The sequence below is a fragment of the Bubalus bubalis genome, chromosome 11, assembly GCF_019923935.1.
Source record: "Bubalus bubalis isolate 160015118507 breed Murrah chromosome 11, NDDB_SH_1, whole genome shotgun sequence".
In the NCBI taxonomy this organism is placed as follows: Eukaryota; Metazoa; Chordata; class Mammalia; order Artiodactyla; family Bovidae; genus Bubalus; species Bubalus bubalis.
The window spans coordinates 30,383,457-30,401,717 of record NC_059167.1 but is presented as its reverse complement, the minus strand read 5'-3'; the positions used below and the strand labels follow the sequence as shown (position 1 = coordinate 30,401,717).

The 18,261-nt window shown below is 36.6% G+C and overlaps 1 protein-coding gene across 3 annotated transcripts in view; it reads left to right on the top strand.

Moving 5' to 3' along the window:
• The window catches only part of MNAT1 (MNAT1 component of CDK activating kinase), a 213,433-nt gene that overhangs the window by 66,497 nt on the left and 128,675 nt on the right, over positions 1 to 18,261 (top strand). For all 3 annotated transcript variants that reach the window (XM_044924896.2, XM_006043870.4, XR_003112274.2), the window contains exons 4-5: positions 4,957 to 5,060; positions 14,108 to 14,248. In XM_044924896.2, the coding sequence (XP_044780831.1) occupies positions 4,957 to 5,060; positions 14,108 to 14,248 (245 nt within the window). The remainder of the gene's footprint in view (positions 1 to 4,956; positions 5,061 to 14,107; positions 14,249 to 18,261) is intronic.

The window sequence follows — 18,261 nt, the reverse complement described above, 5'->3', positions numbered from 1 at the left end:
ATTAGCATTTTGATTTCTTTGTTATTTTAGTGTTTTGGAGATATGATTGATATGCAATATTATATTAGTTTCAGGTGTATAGCTTAGTGATTCCATATTTTTATGTATTATGAAGTGATCATTGCAATAAGACCACTTACCATCCATTACTATAGAAAGTAATTACAGTATTATTGACAATACCCACTCCAGTACTGTTGCCTGGAAAACCCCCTGGATGGAGGAGCATGGTAGGCTACAGTCCATGGGGTTGCAAAGAGTCAGACACGACTGAGCAACTTCACTTCACTGACTATGTTCCCTATGTACATTACATCCCTGTGACATATAACTTATTTTAAACTGAAGTTTGTACTTCTTTATCCACTTTACCTGTTTCGTCTATCCCTCCCATACCCGTATTGGTTTATTTTTTTCCTCTTGTAATAATTCAGCAAGCATTTCTTGAGCTCTTACCAGATGTTTCTTTTTTTCATAGACTTTATTTTTTAGAGCAGTTTTAGATTCACAGAAAAATTAAATGAAACGTGCAGAGAGTTCCCTTATACCCCTTGTACCTCACATACACACAGACTCCCCCACTATCTGCATACCTGCCTGAATGATAAATCTATTATAATCAATGAACCTACATTAATATTGTCATATCCCAAGGTCCATAGTTTACATTAAGGTTTACTCTTGATGTTGTACTTTTTCTGGGTTTGGATATATATAATGGCATGTATCCTCCATTATAGTATTGTACAGAATAGCTTTAGTACCCTGAAACTCCTCTGTGTTCTGCTTATTTGTCCCTTCTTCCCCTCAGTCCTTGGCAACCACAGATCTTTTTACTGTCTCTGTAGTTTTGCTTTTTTAGGGTGTCAGTTGAAATCATACAGTGTGTAGCCTTATCAGTTGCCTTAGTAATACACATTTAAGTTTCCTCTATGTCTTTTCATGGTTTGATGTGCTGTGCTCAGTTGTGTCTGACTCTTTGTGACCCCATGGACTGTAGCCCGCCAGATTCCTCTGTCCATGGGATTTTCCAGGCAAAAATACTGGAGTGGATTGCCATTCCTCCTCTGGGGGATCTTCCTGACCCAGAGATTGAACCTGCATCTCTGGCATCTGCATTGGCAGGCAGATTCTTTACCACTGCACCACCTGGGCTAACCCTTTGATAGTTTATTATTATTTGGTGCTTAATAATATCTCATTGTCTGGGTATACTCTAGTTTATTTATCTACTCAGACTACTGAAGGACATCTTGGTTTTTTCAGCAATGATGAATAAAGCTGCTGTAAACATTCATAAGCAGGATTTTGTGTGGACATGGTTTTTAACTCCTTTGGATAAATATCAAGGAGTGCAGTTGCAGGATTGTATGATAAGAGTATGTTTCATTCTGTAAGAAACTCTCAAATTGCTTTCCAAAGTGCTATGCCATTTTGCATTCCCACTGCAGTGTATGAGTGTTCCTGTTGCTCCACATCCTTGTCAGCATTTGATGTCATCATGTAGGAGCATGGATTAAAGCAGATTATTTAGGGTAGATCAAACCTGCTTATAGGTCAAGCTAGAGGAAGCAGTTGTAAGTAATTGGAGAAGGGATCTAAGGGCTAATAACAGAAGCATAAAGATTAGAGAAATCCAAGGGGGATCTGAATTGAATTATGGAATAGGAGAGACAGTGATGAAGACCCTTCTTTAGATGAGCTTATATTAACACTGAAAGGGCTATGGCAGTGGGCGGTACTTTAAAATATGAGTTTATATTCATATAAATGAAAAACATTTTTTGTCCAGAGAGTTATAATAACCTTTAAATTTACGTATATAAACTTAAAAGGGAGTTCAGTTCAGTCACTCAGTCGTTTCTGACTCTTTGTGACCCCATGAATTTCAGCACGCCAGGCCTCCCTGTCCATCACCAACTCCCGGAGTTCACTCAAACTCACGTCCATTGAGTTGATGATGCCATCCAGCCATCTCATCCTCTGTCTTCCCCTTCTCCTCCTGCCCCCAATCCCTCCCAGCATCATAGTCTTTTCCAATGAGTCAACTCTTCGCATGAGGTGGCCAAAGTACTGGAGTTTCAGCTTTAGCATCATTCCTTCCAAAGAGCACCCAGGACTGATCTCCTTCAGAATGGACTGGTTGGATCTCTTTGCAGTCCAAGGGACTCTCAAGAGTCTTCTCCAACACCACAGTTCAAAAGCATCAATTCTTCGGCTCTCAGCTTTCTTTACAGTCCAACTCTCACATCCATACATGACTACTGGAAAAACCATAGCCTTGACTAGATGGACCTTTGTTGGCAAAGTAATGTCTCTGCTTTCAATATGCTATCTAGGTTGGTCATAACTTTCCTTCCAAGGGGTAAGAGTCTTTTAAATTCATGGCTTCAATCAACATCTGCAGTGATTCTGGAGCCTCCAGATATAAAGTCTGGCACTGTTTCCACTGTTTCCCCATCTATTTCCCATGAAGTGATGGGACTGGATGCCATGATCTTCGTTTTCTGAATGTTGAGCTTTAAGCCAACTTTTTCACTCTCCACTTTCACTTTCATCAAGAGACCTTTTAGTTCCTCTTCACTTTCTACCGTAAGGGTGGTGTCATCTGCATATCTGAGGTTATTGATATTTCTCCCCGCAATCTTGATTCCAGCTTGTGCTTCTTCCAGCCCAGCGTTTCTCATGATGTACTCTGCATATAAGTTAAATAAGCAGGGTGACAATATACAGCCTTGACGTACTCCTTTTCCTATTTGGAACCAGTCTGTTGTTCCATGTCCAGTTCTACCTGTTGCTTCCTGACCTGCATACAGATTCTCAGGAGGCAGGTCAGGTGGTCTGGTATTCCCATCTCTTTCAGAATTTCCCACAGTTTATTGTGATCCACACAGTCAAAGGCTTTGGCATAGTCAATAAAGCAGAAATAGATGTTTTTCTGGAACTCTCTTGCTTTTTCCGTGATCCAGAAGGGAGTTAGGCATTTATAATTAAAATCACTTTGGATTAGAATTATAAAAAGATAGTTCTAACTTACTGAAAGTTTATCTCCTTTCTGAACATGTTTCAGTGGCTTCTCTTACTCAGCTATTTCAGTCTTCGGTTTTGGAGCCAGATTATCCTTTACCTTCCCTGTTAGGTTTCAACTCATGTATTTCATACTTTTCCAGATCTAGAGTATATGGGAAATGCTTCAGTCTTAGGTCTAGCTATGTTGAAGATTAGAATAAAACCTGTTTTTGTTGGATAATATTTTTTATTCCTTTGGATAGTTTTTCTGTTTCTGGAGCTTAGATTCTTTTCAGTATTGATTCTGACTAGTGCAGTAGATTTCAGACCTACTTTTTTTTAAATAAAAAATTTAAGCACCAGAAACTATAAAACTCCTAGAGGAGAACATAGGCAAAACACTCTCTGACATACATCACAGCAGGATCCTCTATGACCCACCTCCCAGAATATTGGAAATAAAAGCAAAAATAAACAAATGGGACCTAATTAACCTTAAAAGCTTCTGCACATCAAAGGAAACTATTAGCAAGGTGAAAAGACAGCCTTCAGAATGGGAGAAGATAATAGCAAATGAAGCAACTGACAAACAACTAATCTTGAGAATATACAAGCAACTCCTACAGCTCAACTCCAGAAAAATAAATGACCCAATCAAAAAATGGGCCAAAGAACTAAATAGACATTTCTCCAAAGAAGACATACAGATGGCTAACAAACACATGAAAAGATGCTCAACATCACTCATTATCAGAGAAATGCAAATCAAAACCACTATGAGGTACCATTTCACGCCAGTCAGAATGGCTGCGATCCAAAAGTCTACAAGCAATAAATGCTGGAGAGGGTGTGGAGAAAAGGGAACCCTCTTACACTGTTGGTGGGAATGCAAACTAGTACAGCCACTATGGAGAACAGTGTGGAGATTCCTTAAAAAACTGAAATAGACCTGCCTTATGATCCAGCAATCCCACTGCTGGGCATACACACTGAGGAAACTAGAAGGGAAAGAGACACGTGTACCCCAGTGTTCATCGCAGCACTGTTTATAATAGCCAGGACATGGAAGCAACCTAGATGTCCATCAGCAGATGAATGGATAAGAAAGCTGTGGTACATATACACAATGGAGTATTACTCAGCCATTAAAAAGAATACATTTGAATCAGTTCTAATGAGGTGGATGAAACTGGAGCCTATTATACAGAGTGAAGTAAGCCAGAAAGAAAAACACCAATACAGTATACTAACGCATATATATGGAATTTAGAAAGATGGTAACAATAACCCTGTGTACGAGACAGCAAAAGAGACACTGATGTATAGAACAGTCTTATGGACTCTGAGAGAGAGGGAGAGGGTGGGAAGATTTGGGAGAATGGCATTGAAACATGTAAAATATCATGTATGAAACGAGTTGCCAGTCCAGGTTCGATGCACGATACTGGATGCTTGGGGCTGGTGCACTGGGACGACCCAGAGGGATGGAATGGGGAGGGAGGAGGGATGAGGGTTCAGGATAGGGAACACATGTATATCTGTGGCGGATTCATTTTGACATTTGGCAAAACTAATACAATTATGTAAAGTTTAAAAATAAAATTAAAAAAAAATTTAAGCAATCTTTTTTTATACTTTTAAAGTTAAAATGGGCAATGTAAAATTCACATCCAATGTGACTGTGGCAAGCACACATATTAGATTTTTTGAGGTTATTTAGATCTGTAGGTAGTCTGTGTGACAGTGTTTCCTTATATTTGGTTCAGAAAATCATAGTTGCTGAACTAGATTCTATAAAGTAGGTGGTCAGTAAAAAGACACAAATGGGGCGGTAAGGAATGAAAACCTGATGAATTAAGAAATCATTGTGATGAATATTTGATTTTTATTATCTTTGCAAGATGTATGTTGAAACTATTTCATGTCACTGTTTCTTTTCTCGTGCAGTTTTCAATTTGACCAACAATGTGGATTTGGACAATACCAAAAAGAAAATGGAGATATACCAAAAGGAAAACAAAGATGTCATTCAGAAAAATAAGTTAAAGCTGGTTGGTGCCAAGTATTTTCTTCTTCTTTTGTATTAGAAACTAATGCTTCCCCATGATCCTTTAAAAAGCTTTTTCTAAACCTAGTCATATTTACAAAGAATTTAGCTGAAATTAAGGCCAGAAATACTAGTATATTTATATATGCATATAGGTATGAGGCGCACATTACTATAGCAAAAACAGTTTTGATGGCATTATTAAAATATATTCTGTAAAGGAAAAATAATTGTATGCATGCAGAGATTTAAATATCTAACTTACACAGTTTAGCTATCATTTCTTCAGTATAGCTTGGGTTTCTAGTTTTGGGGAAAGCAGAGGTAATTGTTTTTAAGGTGCTCTTCCAGGAATTTGTAATCATTGGTAAAAATGATATAGATATGTTTGGATTACATAGCTTCAATGTTTGGATTACATAGCTTGTATTTTTGTCATGTACTTAGATTTACTTGTTATAGTCTTTAAGTGTTTCATTAAGGCACTTGTTTCCTACAATAAAACTCTTGAGGAATTGACATTCTATTCTGTTCCTATCCAGCCTGGCTTCCTTAGAAAGGTGTCTCATTTCCGAGAGCATCAGTATGCCATAAAAATTACTCACTTTCCCCAGTACCCTTCTCTGGGTACATCAGAAGATACATGCACAATAGGTATGCCCAGGTGACTTGTTGCATTAACTCTGTTTAACTTAATAAGGTTGTTCTTTCAAGTGAGTGCTTTTTTCATTTATAGTTTTAAGCTACCAAATAATATTGAGAGTTTAAATGAACGAATGATCTAATTTTAGGCTGGTTATATTATTTTAAAGTAGGCATTTCTAATTAACAAAAACTTTATAATGATAAGTTATTGAATACAATTGACCCTTGAACAACACGGGTTTGAACTGTGTAGGTCCACTTAACACCTGGATTATTTTCAATAGTGAATACTAGTATACCACATGTTGAGATTGAATCCTTGGTTGCAGAACCTCAGACACAGAGGGAACCACTGATAAGGAGTGCAGACTAAACTATACATGAATTTTCAACTGTGCCGAGGACCAGCATCCGTAATACCTCATGTTCTATAATGATCAACTTGTACTTTGTTTAATGCATGTTACAGTGACTACATTTATTCTTCATGTTAGCGTTTAGCACCTGGATCTGTTATAACTAAGTGTTTTGGTCAGTAATTCATTATCATTTATTAATGGATCATTCTATGATGAGCATTTTATTAGTGATATGTAGCTATTTGGTGTTGGCATAAATACAGACGTAGGACCATTTTCTAAGATGGTGCAAGTTCATGTATATCAGTAACTACAGTGTCTTTGAGTAGAGCCCAGTTCTGAAGTGGCCCAAGGAATGTGGACTATATGAATGATGTATTTACTATCCTGAGGTAGCAACTTGCCTTTAATGTCTTTGTGAATGTTGAAGTCTCACTGTTCCAAAAACATCAGAATTGTTTCAAAAAAGGGGAAAAAGCTCAATCTCTTGGATAGTTAGGCACATAAGATGACTCATTTCTGACAGAGAAACTATTACTGAGTTTACTGTGGAAGCTGAAGCTGCAACACTTTGGCCAGCTGCTGTAAAGAGCCGACTCATTGGAAAAGACCTTGATGCTGGAAAAGATTGAGGGCAGAAGGAGAAGCGGGTGACAAAGGATGAGGCGGTTGCATGTCATCATCTACTCAATGGACATGAGTTTGAGCAAACTCTGGGAGATCATGAAGGACAGGGAAGCCTGGCATGCTGCAGACCATGGAGTTGCGAAGAGTCAGACATGACTTAGTGACTGAACAACAGCAGCAGCAGCAGCTACAACAAAAACAACATACATTTCAAAATGATCACCATTATAAGTCAAGTTACCATTATGATTGTATGGTTACCATCATGATACAAAAATTCTGTATTCTTGTTGACTATATTCCCCCACACTGTGCATTTCGTACCTGTGACTTATTTATTTTGTAAATGGAAGTTCATACTTAATCTTTCTCACCTATTTCTTTCATTCCCCGTCCTCCTTCCCCCCAGAAACCTCCTGTTTGTTCTCTGTATCTATGACTGTTTTGTTATTTTTGGTTACTTGTTTTGTTTTTTCTATTCCAAATGTAAGTGAAATCATACAGTATTTGTCTTCAGTCCAAATGGCAAGATTTCATTCTTTTTTTTTAATGGCTGAGTAGTATTTGATTTTATATATTACATCTTTTTTATCCATTCTTCTGTTGATGGGTACTCAAGGTGCTTCCGTTATCTTGGCTTATTTAAATAATGCAGAAATGAATGTTGAGGTGCATATATCTTTTCAAATTAGTGTTTTGCTTTCCTTTGGATAAGAACCCAGAATTGCTTGATTGTATTGTAGTTCTATTTCTGATTTTTTGAGGAACCGTCTTATTTTCCATAGTACCTGCACCAGTTTACATTCCTAGGGTCCCCTTTTCTCCACATCCTTTCCAACATTTGTTATTTGTTTTCTTTTTGCTGGTGACCATTCTGACAGATGTGAGGTGATATCTCATTGTGGTATTCATTTGCATTTCCCTGATGATTCGTGATATTAAGCATTTTTTCCTATGCCTTTAGGCCATCTGTTTGTCCTCTGGAAAAATGTCTGTTCAGGTTCTTTGCCCATTTTTTAATCAGGTTATTTGTTTTTTTGATGTTGAGTTCTATGAATTCTTTGTATATTTTGGACATTAACCTCTTACCAGATTTATTCTTTGCTACCCATGCTACCTGTTTGACATGGCTAGATGTCAAAGAGCATACTACCCATGTTGTCTTGTAAGAGTTTTATGGTTTCAGGTCTTACACTTAAGTCTTAAATAATCCCTTTTGAGTTTATTTTTGTTGATGGTGTGAGAAAGTAGTCCTGTTTAATTCTTTCACGTGTAGCTGTCTAGTTTTTCCAACACCATTTACTGAAGAGGCTGTCTTTTTTCTTGTTGTATGTTCTTGCTTCCTTTGTCATGGATTAATTGCCCATATAAGTGGGTTTACTTCTGGGCTCTCTGTTCTGTTCCACATTGATCTCTGTGTCTGTTTTTGTACTAGTAGTTTGTTTTCTTGAAGACTGTGTCTTCGTATTGTAGTTTGAAATCAGGTAGTATGATACTTTGGAGAAGGCAGTGGCACCCCACTCCAGTACTCTTGCCTGGAAAATCCCATGGACGGAGGAGCCTGGTAGCCTGCAGTCCATGGGGTCGCTAAGAGTCGGATACGACTGAGCATCTTCACTTTCACTTTTCACTTTCCTGCATTGGAGAGGGAAATGGCAGCCCACTCCAATGTTCTTGCCTGGAGAATCCCAGGGATGGGGGAGCCTGGTGGGCTGCCATCTGTGGGGTTGCACAGAATCGGACATGACTGAAGCAACTAAGCAGCAAGCAGTATGATACTTTGAACTTTGTTATTCTTTTTCAAGATTGTTTTGACTATTCAAGGTCTTTTATGTTGCCATACACACAAAAAATTATTTGTTCTAGTTCTGTGAAAAATGTGGTTGATATTTTGATAGGGATTGCACTGAATTTCACAACACTGAATTGTGTTGGGGTAGTATGGCCATTTTAAAACTGTTAATTCTTCATGAGCACAGTAGATCTTTCCATATGTTTGTGTTGTCTTCAGTTTCTTTTGTCAGTGTCTTACAGTTTTCTCTTTTTAGGTCTTTTACTTCCTTAGATTACTTCCCAGGTATTTTATTCTTTTTGATGCAGGTGTAAATGAGATTCTTTTCTCTTTCTGATAGTTTGTTGTTAGTGTATAGAAATGCAGCAGATTTTTATAGATTAATTTTGTATACTGTAAGTTTACTGAATTCATCGGTGAGTTCTAATAGGTTTTTTGTTGGCATGTTTAGAATTTTGTATATATAGTATCATGCCATCTTCAAACATTGACAGTTTTTCTTCTTCCTTTCCAATTGGAATTCTTTTTCTTTTTTTTGTTTGATTGCTGTGGCTAGGACTTCCAATACAATACTTCCAATACTTTATTTTTTAATAAAAATGGCAAGAGTGAGCATCCTTGTTTTGTTCCTGATCTTAGAGGAAATGCTTTCAGCTTTTCACTGTTGAGCATAATATTAGTTATGGGCTTGTCATATTTGGCCTTTATTGTTTTATGTTCATTCTGTGCCTACTTTGTTTAGCGTTTTATCATAAATGAATGTTGAATTTTATCAAAATCCCTTTTTACATCTACTGAGATTACAATATGCTTTTTATTTTTCAATTTATAAATGTGGTGTGTCACATTGATTGATTTGTGGGTATTGAACCATCCTTGCATTCTTGGGGTATAAATCCTACATGATTATGGTATATGATCCTTTTAATGTATTGTTGAATTTGGTTTTGCTAATATTTTGTTGAAGAGTTTTGCATCTATGTTCATCATAACTAACCTTTTTCATCTTCACTCACTTACCTATTTCTCCTATTATGTTCTTTATCTAAGTGTTCAAGCCATATCTGGATAGTCTTTATATACTGTTTTTTAAAAAACTTTATTAGAAATTGAAGCATAATTGTTTTACAGTGTGCTGGTTTCTGCTGTATAATAATGAGTCATAATTGGATAGAGTGTATATGTCAATGCTACTTTCTCAATTTGTTATACTAAATATATGATAATTGTTTTTCTCTTTCTGACTTACTGCACTCTATATTGTAGGCTCTAGCTTCATCCACCTCATTAGAACTGACTCAAATTTGTTGCTTTTTATGGCTGAGTAATATTCCATTGTATATATGTACCACATTTTCTTTATCCTTTCATCTGTTGATGCACATCTGGCTTGCTTCCAAGTCCTGACTATTATAAATAGTGCTGCCATGAACATTGTGGGTATATGTGTCTTTTTGAATTGTGGTTTTCTCAGGTTATATGCCCAGTAGTGGAATTGCTGGGTCATATGGTAGTTTTATTCTTAGTTTTTTAAGGAATTTCCATACTGTTCTCCATAGTGGCTGTATCAATTTACATTTCCACTAACAGTGCAGTAGGGTTCTCTTTTTTCCACATCTTCATTGTTTGTAGTTTTTTGATGATGGCCATTCTGATTGGTGTGGCTTCCCTGGTAGCTCAGTTAGTAAAGAGTCTGCCTGCAATGTGGGAGACTTGGGTTCAATCTCTGGATTGGGAACATCTCCTGGAGAAGGAAATGGCTACCCACTCCAGTATTCTTGCCTGGAGAATGCTATGGACAGAGAAGCCTGGTGGGCTACAGTTCATGGCGTCACAAAGAGTCGGACATGACTGAGTGACTTAACACTTTCACTTTCGTTCTGATTGGTGTGAGATGATACCTCATTGTAGTTCTCATTTGTATTTCTCCAATAATGAATGATGTTGAGCATCTTTTCACGGGTTTATTGGCCATCTATATGTCTTCTTTGGGGAATCATATACTGTTGGTAGTCCTTCCTGGCAACCCACTCCAGTGTTCTTGCCTGGAGAATCCCAGGGACGGTGGAGCCTGGTGGGCTGCCGTCTGTGGGGTCACACAGAGTCAGACACGACTGAAGTGACTTAGCAGTAGCAGCAGTCTTTGCTTACGGTCTTTCAAACCTAGTTCCTCCTCTAATTATATTATCGTTACTTTACATAGTATTCATTATTTCTTACTTGAGTTGGAATATTCCTCTGAGTCTTCCTGTCTTCAGTCTTGAACCCCAGTGATCTGTATTCTTCACTGCTTCTGGACATCTTTCTAAATTCCTTGCCTTACCAATTGCCTTAGTATGGCATAAATGCACCCCTTAGTATGGTATGGTTAATTCTCCATTATCTGCCTTCTGCTGGCCTCTCCAGCTTTTATCAAGAGCTTTCCCCAACTTCATACTTAATGACTTGGTCATACCAAGCATTCCAGCTTGTTTTGTGTCTTTTTACCTTTGTTTTCTCTGCCTAAATGGCTCTTCTACTCTGCAGTGGGGTTAAATACCTACTGTTTGAAACCTGCTCAGCCTTCATGAGCTGAGCTTACCTAGGGCTGTTAAAACAAATTACCCAAAACTGGGTGATTTGTAACAATGAAATTTGTCTCCTATAGGAACAGGCTTCTTGTAAGCTAGAAGTCTGAAGTCAAGGTGTCATCAGGGTCATGTTCTCTCTGAAAGCTCTAGGGAGAAATCTTTTTTTCTTTTAGCATCTTTGGCACCACTCTGATCTCTGCCTCTAACTTCCCATGGCCTTCTTCCCTATGTGTCTGTATCCAAGTTTCCAGCATGACCTATCTTAACTTGGTTACATATGCAAAGACCCTATTTCCAAATAAGGCCACATTTATGGTTACCATGGGTTAAGAACTTCAACATGTATTTTGGGGGCACACATTCAACCCGTTAACACTCTGTGAAATCTTTTCTAATTCTACCTGTCCTCCATCATAGCATGAGGAATTAACCACTCTATTAATTTTGTCTCCCACCATACTCTATGTAAACCTATCACTTGTTCTAATTATTACTGATATGACACTGTTTTATTGTGAGACATCTTTTTCTGCTTATGGACCTACAGTCTAGTAATTCACTTTTCCAGCCTTCATATCTTACCCCCTAACTTTGTGCATTTATTCCTAGTAGTTTTTCTAGATCAAGTTTGAATTTCCTTCTCCACTGGGTGCCTTAGTTAGAATAGCAATCTCAGTAATAGAAGTTTTTAAAATTATAGGGGAGAAATGCTACTAGAACTTAGCAACTGACTTAATTTAAGGGGGATGGGGTTGAGGGAGAAGGAGTAATAAAGATGACTTTGAGGTTTCAACTTGAGTTGACTGAGAGATGGGTGTGAAGTTAGCAGAAATCAGGAATACAGGAGAATGATTAGCTTTCGGAAACCAAATGCTGAACTTAATTTTGGATATACTGAGTTTGAATTATAAGGGAAATATTTTTTCATTTGGGAAACTTGTTTATTTCTGGGAGTATATCTAATTTGTGAATTGATATAATCTTAACAGATTAGATTAACAGAGATTAATAATATGTAAATATTATTTTACATAAAAATACACTTTTCTGTGAGATCTCTGTTAATTCATGTTATTGATTCCAAAACATATTATACTCGCTCCCTGTATTCTGTATTTGCCTCAAGGTGCCATAAATTCTCAGTATTATGTTGAATTAAATAAAGGTATGGCAATGGCACCCCACTCCGGTACTCTAGCCTGGAAAATCCCGTGGACGGAGGAGCCTGGTAGGCTGTGGTCCATGGAGTTGCTAAGAGTCAGATATGACTGAGTGACTTCACTTTCACTTTTCACTTTCATGCATTGGAGAAGGAAATGGCAACCCACTCCAGTGTTCTTGCCTGGAGAATCCCAGGGACGGGGGAGCCTGGTGGGCTGCCGTCTATGGGGTTGCACAGAGTCAGATACGACTGAAATGACTTGGCAGCAGCATTGCATTTTTAAGAGCAACAGTCAGGATTTAAAATAAAGCCATTCAGATATTACTATATTTCTCATTCATAAGACTTAAAGAACAAAGAGTTGGTATAATACTGCTTTTTTTAAAAAATATAAATTTATTTATTTTAGTTGGAGGTTAATTACTCTACAATATTGTATTTGCTTTGCCATACATCAACATGAATCCGCCACAGGTATACACGTGTTCCCCATCCTGAACCCTCCCCCCCTCCTCCCTCCCCATACCATTCTCCCAGGCCATCCCAATGCACCAGCCCCAAGCAACCAGCATCATGCATCGAACTTGGACTGGCGATTCGCCTCATACATGATATTATACATGTTTCAATGCCATTCTCCCAAATCATTCCACCCTCTCCCTCCCCCACAGAGTCCAAAAGACTGTTCTATACATCTGTGTCTCCCTTGCTGTCTCATATACAGGGTTATCGTTACCATCTTTCTAAGTTCCATATATATGTGTTAGTATACTGTATTGGTGTTTTTCTTTCTGGCTTACTTCACTCTGTATAATAGGCTCCAGTTTCATCCACTTCATTAGAACTGATTCAGATGTATTCTTTTTAATGGCTGAGTAATATTCCATTGTGTATATGGACCACAGCTTTCTTATCCATTCATCTGCTGATGGACATCTAGGTTGTTTCCATGTCCTGGCTATTATAAACAGTGCTGCGATGAACATTGGGGTACATGTGTCTCTTTCAATTCTGGTTTCCTCGGTGTGTATGCCCAGCAGTGGGATTGGTGGGTCATAAGGCAGTTCTATTTCCAGTTTTTTAAGGAATCTCCATACTGTTCTCCATAGTGGCTGTACTAGTTTGCATTCCCACCAATAGTGTAAAAGGGTTCCATTTTCTCCACACCCTGTCCAGCATTTATTGCTTGTAATACTGCTTTTAAATATGATTTAGGGTTGGAATAAATTTCGGAGTCTGGAAGTATTTGGTATTTCTAAGGAACTTCATAAAAGGGAAGTAATGTAGGACTGTAGTTCATTCTCTCTACATATTAGCTTTGGATTTTGAATTTTTTAGTCCACAGAGAAGACCCTTGAAATTTATATACTTGTGTTAGAAAATAACTTCAGTTTTTCATAACTTACCTTAAATGAATGCTATTTGGAACTCAAGCATCAGAAAGATTTAATTTGGAATAAAGACGTTAAGTACTATGATAACTTTTCATTATCTTATGTATTTTAAAAATTGTTTCTATTAAATGAACCCGTCTTTTATATGGAGTTGTTCAATTAATAGTTCTATATGGAGATGTTCTCTTTGTTGTTGTTGGGTTTTTGTTTTGCTTTCTTTGTTAAATTTCCTAAATAAAGTCTTCTAAAGCAGTTTCCACATTTCTGCAGCTGGGATAAGTGTACTTTGTTTAGATTTCATTTAGTGCTGGATGTCATTCTCTTTAATGGTAACATGTCTACATGAAAGAAAATTAGTTCTTTTAAAGTGGAGCTGCTGCTGCACTATTAAACAATTAGTGACTAGTGCAATTTATGCCTCGAAAAAAGGTAGTATGGAGTATTAGATTTAGTTTTGGTTACTAAATTTATTTCATGCCATATATGAACGTTACTGTTTCAGACTCGGGAACAGGAGGAATTGGAAGAAGCTTTAGAAGTAGAAAGACAGGAAAATGAACAAAGAAGACTATTTATACAAAAAGAAGAACAAATGCAGCAGATTCTCAAAAGGAAGAATAAGCAGGCTTTTTTAGATGAACTGGTATGTATTAATGTTGATTGTGATAAAAACATTTGTCTTCAGGGTTTATCTTTCCTCTTATGCTGGGTGATGGTATTTAAATAGCATTTCTATAGTTTGTGCTCATGTATTCACCTTCTATCCCTTTATTTATTGATTGATTTATGTATTGGCTGTGCTGCATGTTGGTTGCTGCATGTGGGCTTTCTCTAGTTCTGACAAGTGGAGACTGCTCTTCATTGTGGTGCATGGGCTTCTCATCGCAGTGGCTTCTCTTGTTGCATAGCACGGGCTCTAGGCTCGCAGGCTTCAGTAATTGTGGCACATGGGCTTTCTTGTTCTGCAGCATGTCAGAGATTGAGCCCATGTCCCTTGCATGGGAGGCAGATTCTTAATCACTGAACCTTCAAGGAAGGCCCTATTTATTTATTTTTTCAAATGTTTGTTAATATCCATTTTATTTTCAGATAACAGAGCAATACTATAATTAACATAAGCTAGTTTACTATTAATAGGGTGTTGATGTGTTTCTAAGCTTACTGACTAAAACATGTTTTCAGAGCACTTTTCTCCTGATTGATACTCATTTTCTAATAACTAGCTCATTTTCAAGTATTTTGGCTTCATGCTGAAGTTTTAGTGACTGGTTACTCTGTGAGAACTGTATTTTGTATTTTTGCATGGGGAAAATACATTTGAAAGAAATGGTAATGTCTTGCAAGTTATTGGTGTTTTCTAGTTGTTAGTTGCCCAAGTAGTCAACATTATTCGATAATAGCAGGAATTGCAACCAAGGTTTATGAAATGTTTCATGGATTTGAGAATATATTATTTGATGCTTATAAACCAATGTAATACTAATGAAATCGCAACATGGAAATTGTCCTTTCCAGTAAAGGCTTTTTACATTCTTCCTTTCCCCTTTCTAGCTACATAATTAATTTCCACGTGTTATTAACATACTTAACTCTTCAGTCTACTAGTTGCTACGCTGTTTGTTATTCTGTGACCAGGTGAATGTGTATGTGTATATTTTTCTACTGTGCTTTTGCCCTAAACGCATTTAAGCCATATAACCAGGAATAAAAAGAGAAAGCAAGATTATTTATTAGTTTGGTGCAAAAGTATTTATGGCTTCAGACCATGAATTTTAAATCATTTTAACTAGGTTCAAACACATCTTTGTTAATCAAAATAGGAGCCATTACAAGCAACACATTTTTGCCAACGAGAAATGTTTGTTTATTCCTGTAGCATAAAAATCCCTGCTTCAGGATTTGATGAACTCTTGGAAATCATTTTCTGCCTCCTGCTGGTTGTGGAAGTGTTTTTCCCTGCAAAAAATTATTAAGATGCTTGAAGAAATTGTAGTCAGTTGGTGAGAGGTGAGGTGAATGTGGTGGATGAGGCAAAACTTTGTAGCCCGATTTGTTCAACTTTTGAAACTTTGGTTGTATGACATGTGGTGGGGCGTTGTGGTGGAGAATTGGACTCATTCTATTGACCAATGCCGGCTGCAGGTATTGCAGTTTTTAGTGCATATCATCAATTTGCTCAATATACTTCTCTGATGTAATGGTTTCACCAGGATTCAGAAAGCTGTAGTGAGTGGGTCATACTGGCAGCAGACCTCCAGTGACCATGACCTTTTTTTGGTGCAAGTTTTGGCTTTGGGAAGTGCTTTGAAGCTGCTTCTTGGTCCAGCCGCTGAGCTGGTCATCACTGGTTGTTGGATAAAATCCACTTTTCCTCTCACATCACAATCCAATCGAGAAATGGTTCATTGCTGTTGTGTAGAATAAGAGAAGATGACACCTCAAAATGACAATTTTTTTTGATTTTTGGTCAGCTTATGAGACACTCACTTATCAAGCTTTTTCACCTTTCCAAATTGCTCCAAATGCTGAACAACCATAGCATGGTTGACATTGAGTTCTTTGGCAACGTCTCATGTAGTTATAAGAGGATCAGCTTTGATGATGCTCTTGGTTATTGTTAACTTCTGATAGCTGGCCACTGTACTCCTCATCTTCAAGTCTTTCTTCTCCTTTGCAAAACTTCTTGAACCACCACTGCACTGTACATTTGTTAGCAGTTCCTGGGTCAGATGCGTTGTTAATGTTGCAAGTTGTCTCTGCTGCTTTACAACCTATTTTGAACTCAAATAAGAAAAGTTGCTCAAATTTTCTTTTTGTCTAATGTCATTTCTGTAGACTAAAATAAATATAAAATAAACAGTAAGTAATGTGATTAACCAAAAGTATAAAGTGAGAAATGCACATTAAAATGATGTATAACATAACTAAATTTATTTAATGATGTATTCCAGTATTAGACAAATTCAACAATGTAAAACTGCAATTACTTTTGCACCAACCTAATAAATTAGAAGTAGGTGAGAAAGTAAGGACCTTAGTGAAGCTTAGACAGTAAATGCTTATCATAAACCCTATGTGCTTTGTATGAGTGGAGCATAAACTTGGTTCTAAAAATGAGGACAAGGAATTCCCTGGTGGTCTAAATGGTTAGGATTCGGCACTTTGAGTGTCATGGCCCAGGTTCAGTCCCTGATCAGGAACTGAGATCCCACAAACCACACAGTGTAGTCCAAAGCAAAAAAATGAAAATAGCAATGTATAGCATGGAAGATTTTTTTTTTGTTGTTAGTAACTTCCATTAATTTTTTTGAAACTATTAACTGGAAGTTGTGGCTTTAACAGTTGAAATGATACATATTGTGTTTTACATTTTTTGTGGACATGTCGCCTGTGAGACATTAAAAACTTTAAAGAATGAATTTGTAAAGCTTCATGTTACAGGTTTTTTTTGGAAGGTTCTTTCTCTCATCATTTTATATAAAGAGGAACATGATTTTCTTTCCTTTGTACATTATTAATGCTTTCCTCTATACATTAATTCCAAATACTGAACTTAGATTTAAGACAAATATACACTCTAACTTTCTAAAAATGTTCCATTTATTATTAAGAATTTTTAGTTTTTATTTTGAGGTTAGCTAGTTTTGCACAGCGACTCTTTTTGTATATTCTTTTTATCTTTAGTCTTTTAGCATGAAATTTTGGTGCCTCATTGAGCTGCTTTTGGCTTTTGAGCTGCAACTGCCAGTGTTGTACATTGTGTATAATCTGGAGTTAATATTGGTTTTTGTTAAGAACTGCCCTCCCCTTCCTGTTTTCCTCACCTGCAAGTCATTACTGTGCATACTTTCTTCACTGTTTAGATCATGTAACATAGTGGTTAAATAATCTTTAACAATTTACTGTATTCATTAGAACAATTAATTACAGCAGATTGGTTTGAATACCAATTCAATTTGAATTTCTGGTTTTCATTTTCAAATTTATTTTTAAAGATTGTTACTTTAATTTTTGAATATTTATTAAAAATTTTTTGTTAAAATGTTAACATCCATTTCATCCTTGTCGACTAATTGAAAGAATTCATTAAATTTCTTTTTATTTTCCTGAATCTTTATTAAGTATGTAAAAGAATGCATTGTATTTTTTCTATGTATGTTCATATGTTAAATTTTATTTAGAAAGACTGTATTATAAATATATCTAGTAGCTTAAATCTTAAAATGATTCTCTGGATCTAATTTAGACAACTAGTACAAGTACTCCTTATTAGTTTTTCTTCTCCTGTTTTTGGTCCTTATGCTAAAAGTCACTTTTTAACCTTTTAAAAAAGTATTGGCATTACATTATACTCTATGTGACAGAGTTTTAATGTTATGGTCTTAATCTGTATGACTTAAAATGTTGCCTAAAAAGTTCATTTATTTAATCCTAACTGTAAATTCAGGGTTTTTTTTTTTTTTTTCCTAAAAGCTATTTGAAAAAAGATTTTTAAACAGGTCCTGACTTATTAAATATTTTTATATTCCTGTTAGACACTTCTCTTCAGATTATGTCTTAAATTTTGCTAGGGCTAATATTGTCAAATGCAGTAGCTCATTTTTATTAGAATATTGTTTGCCAGATGGCTTGCTCAAAGTCAGTTAAAATAATCTT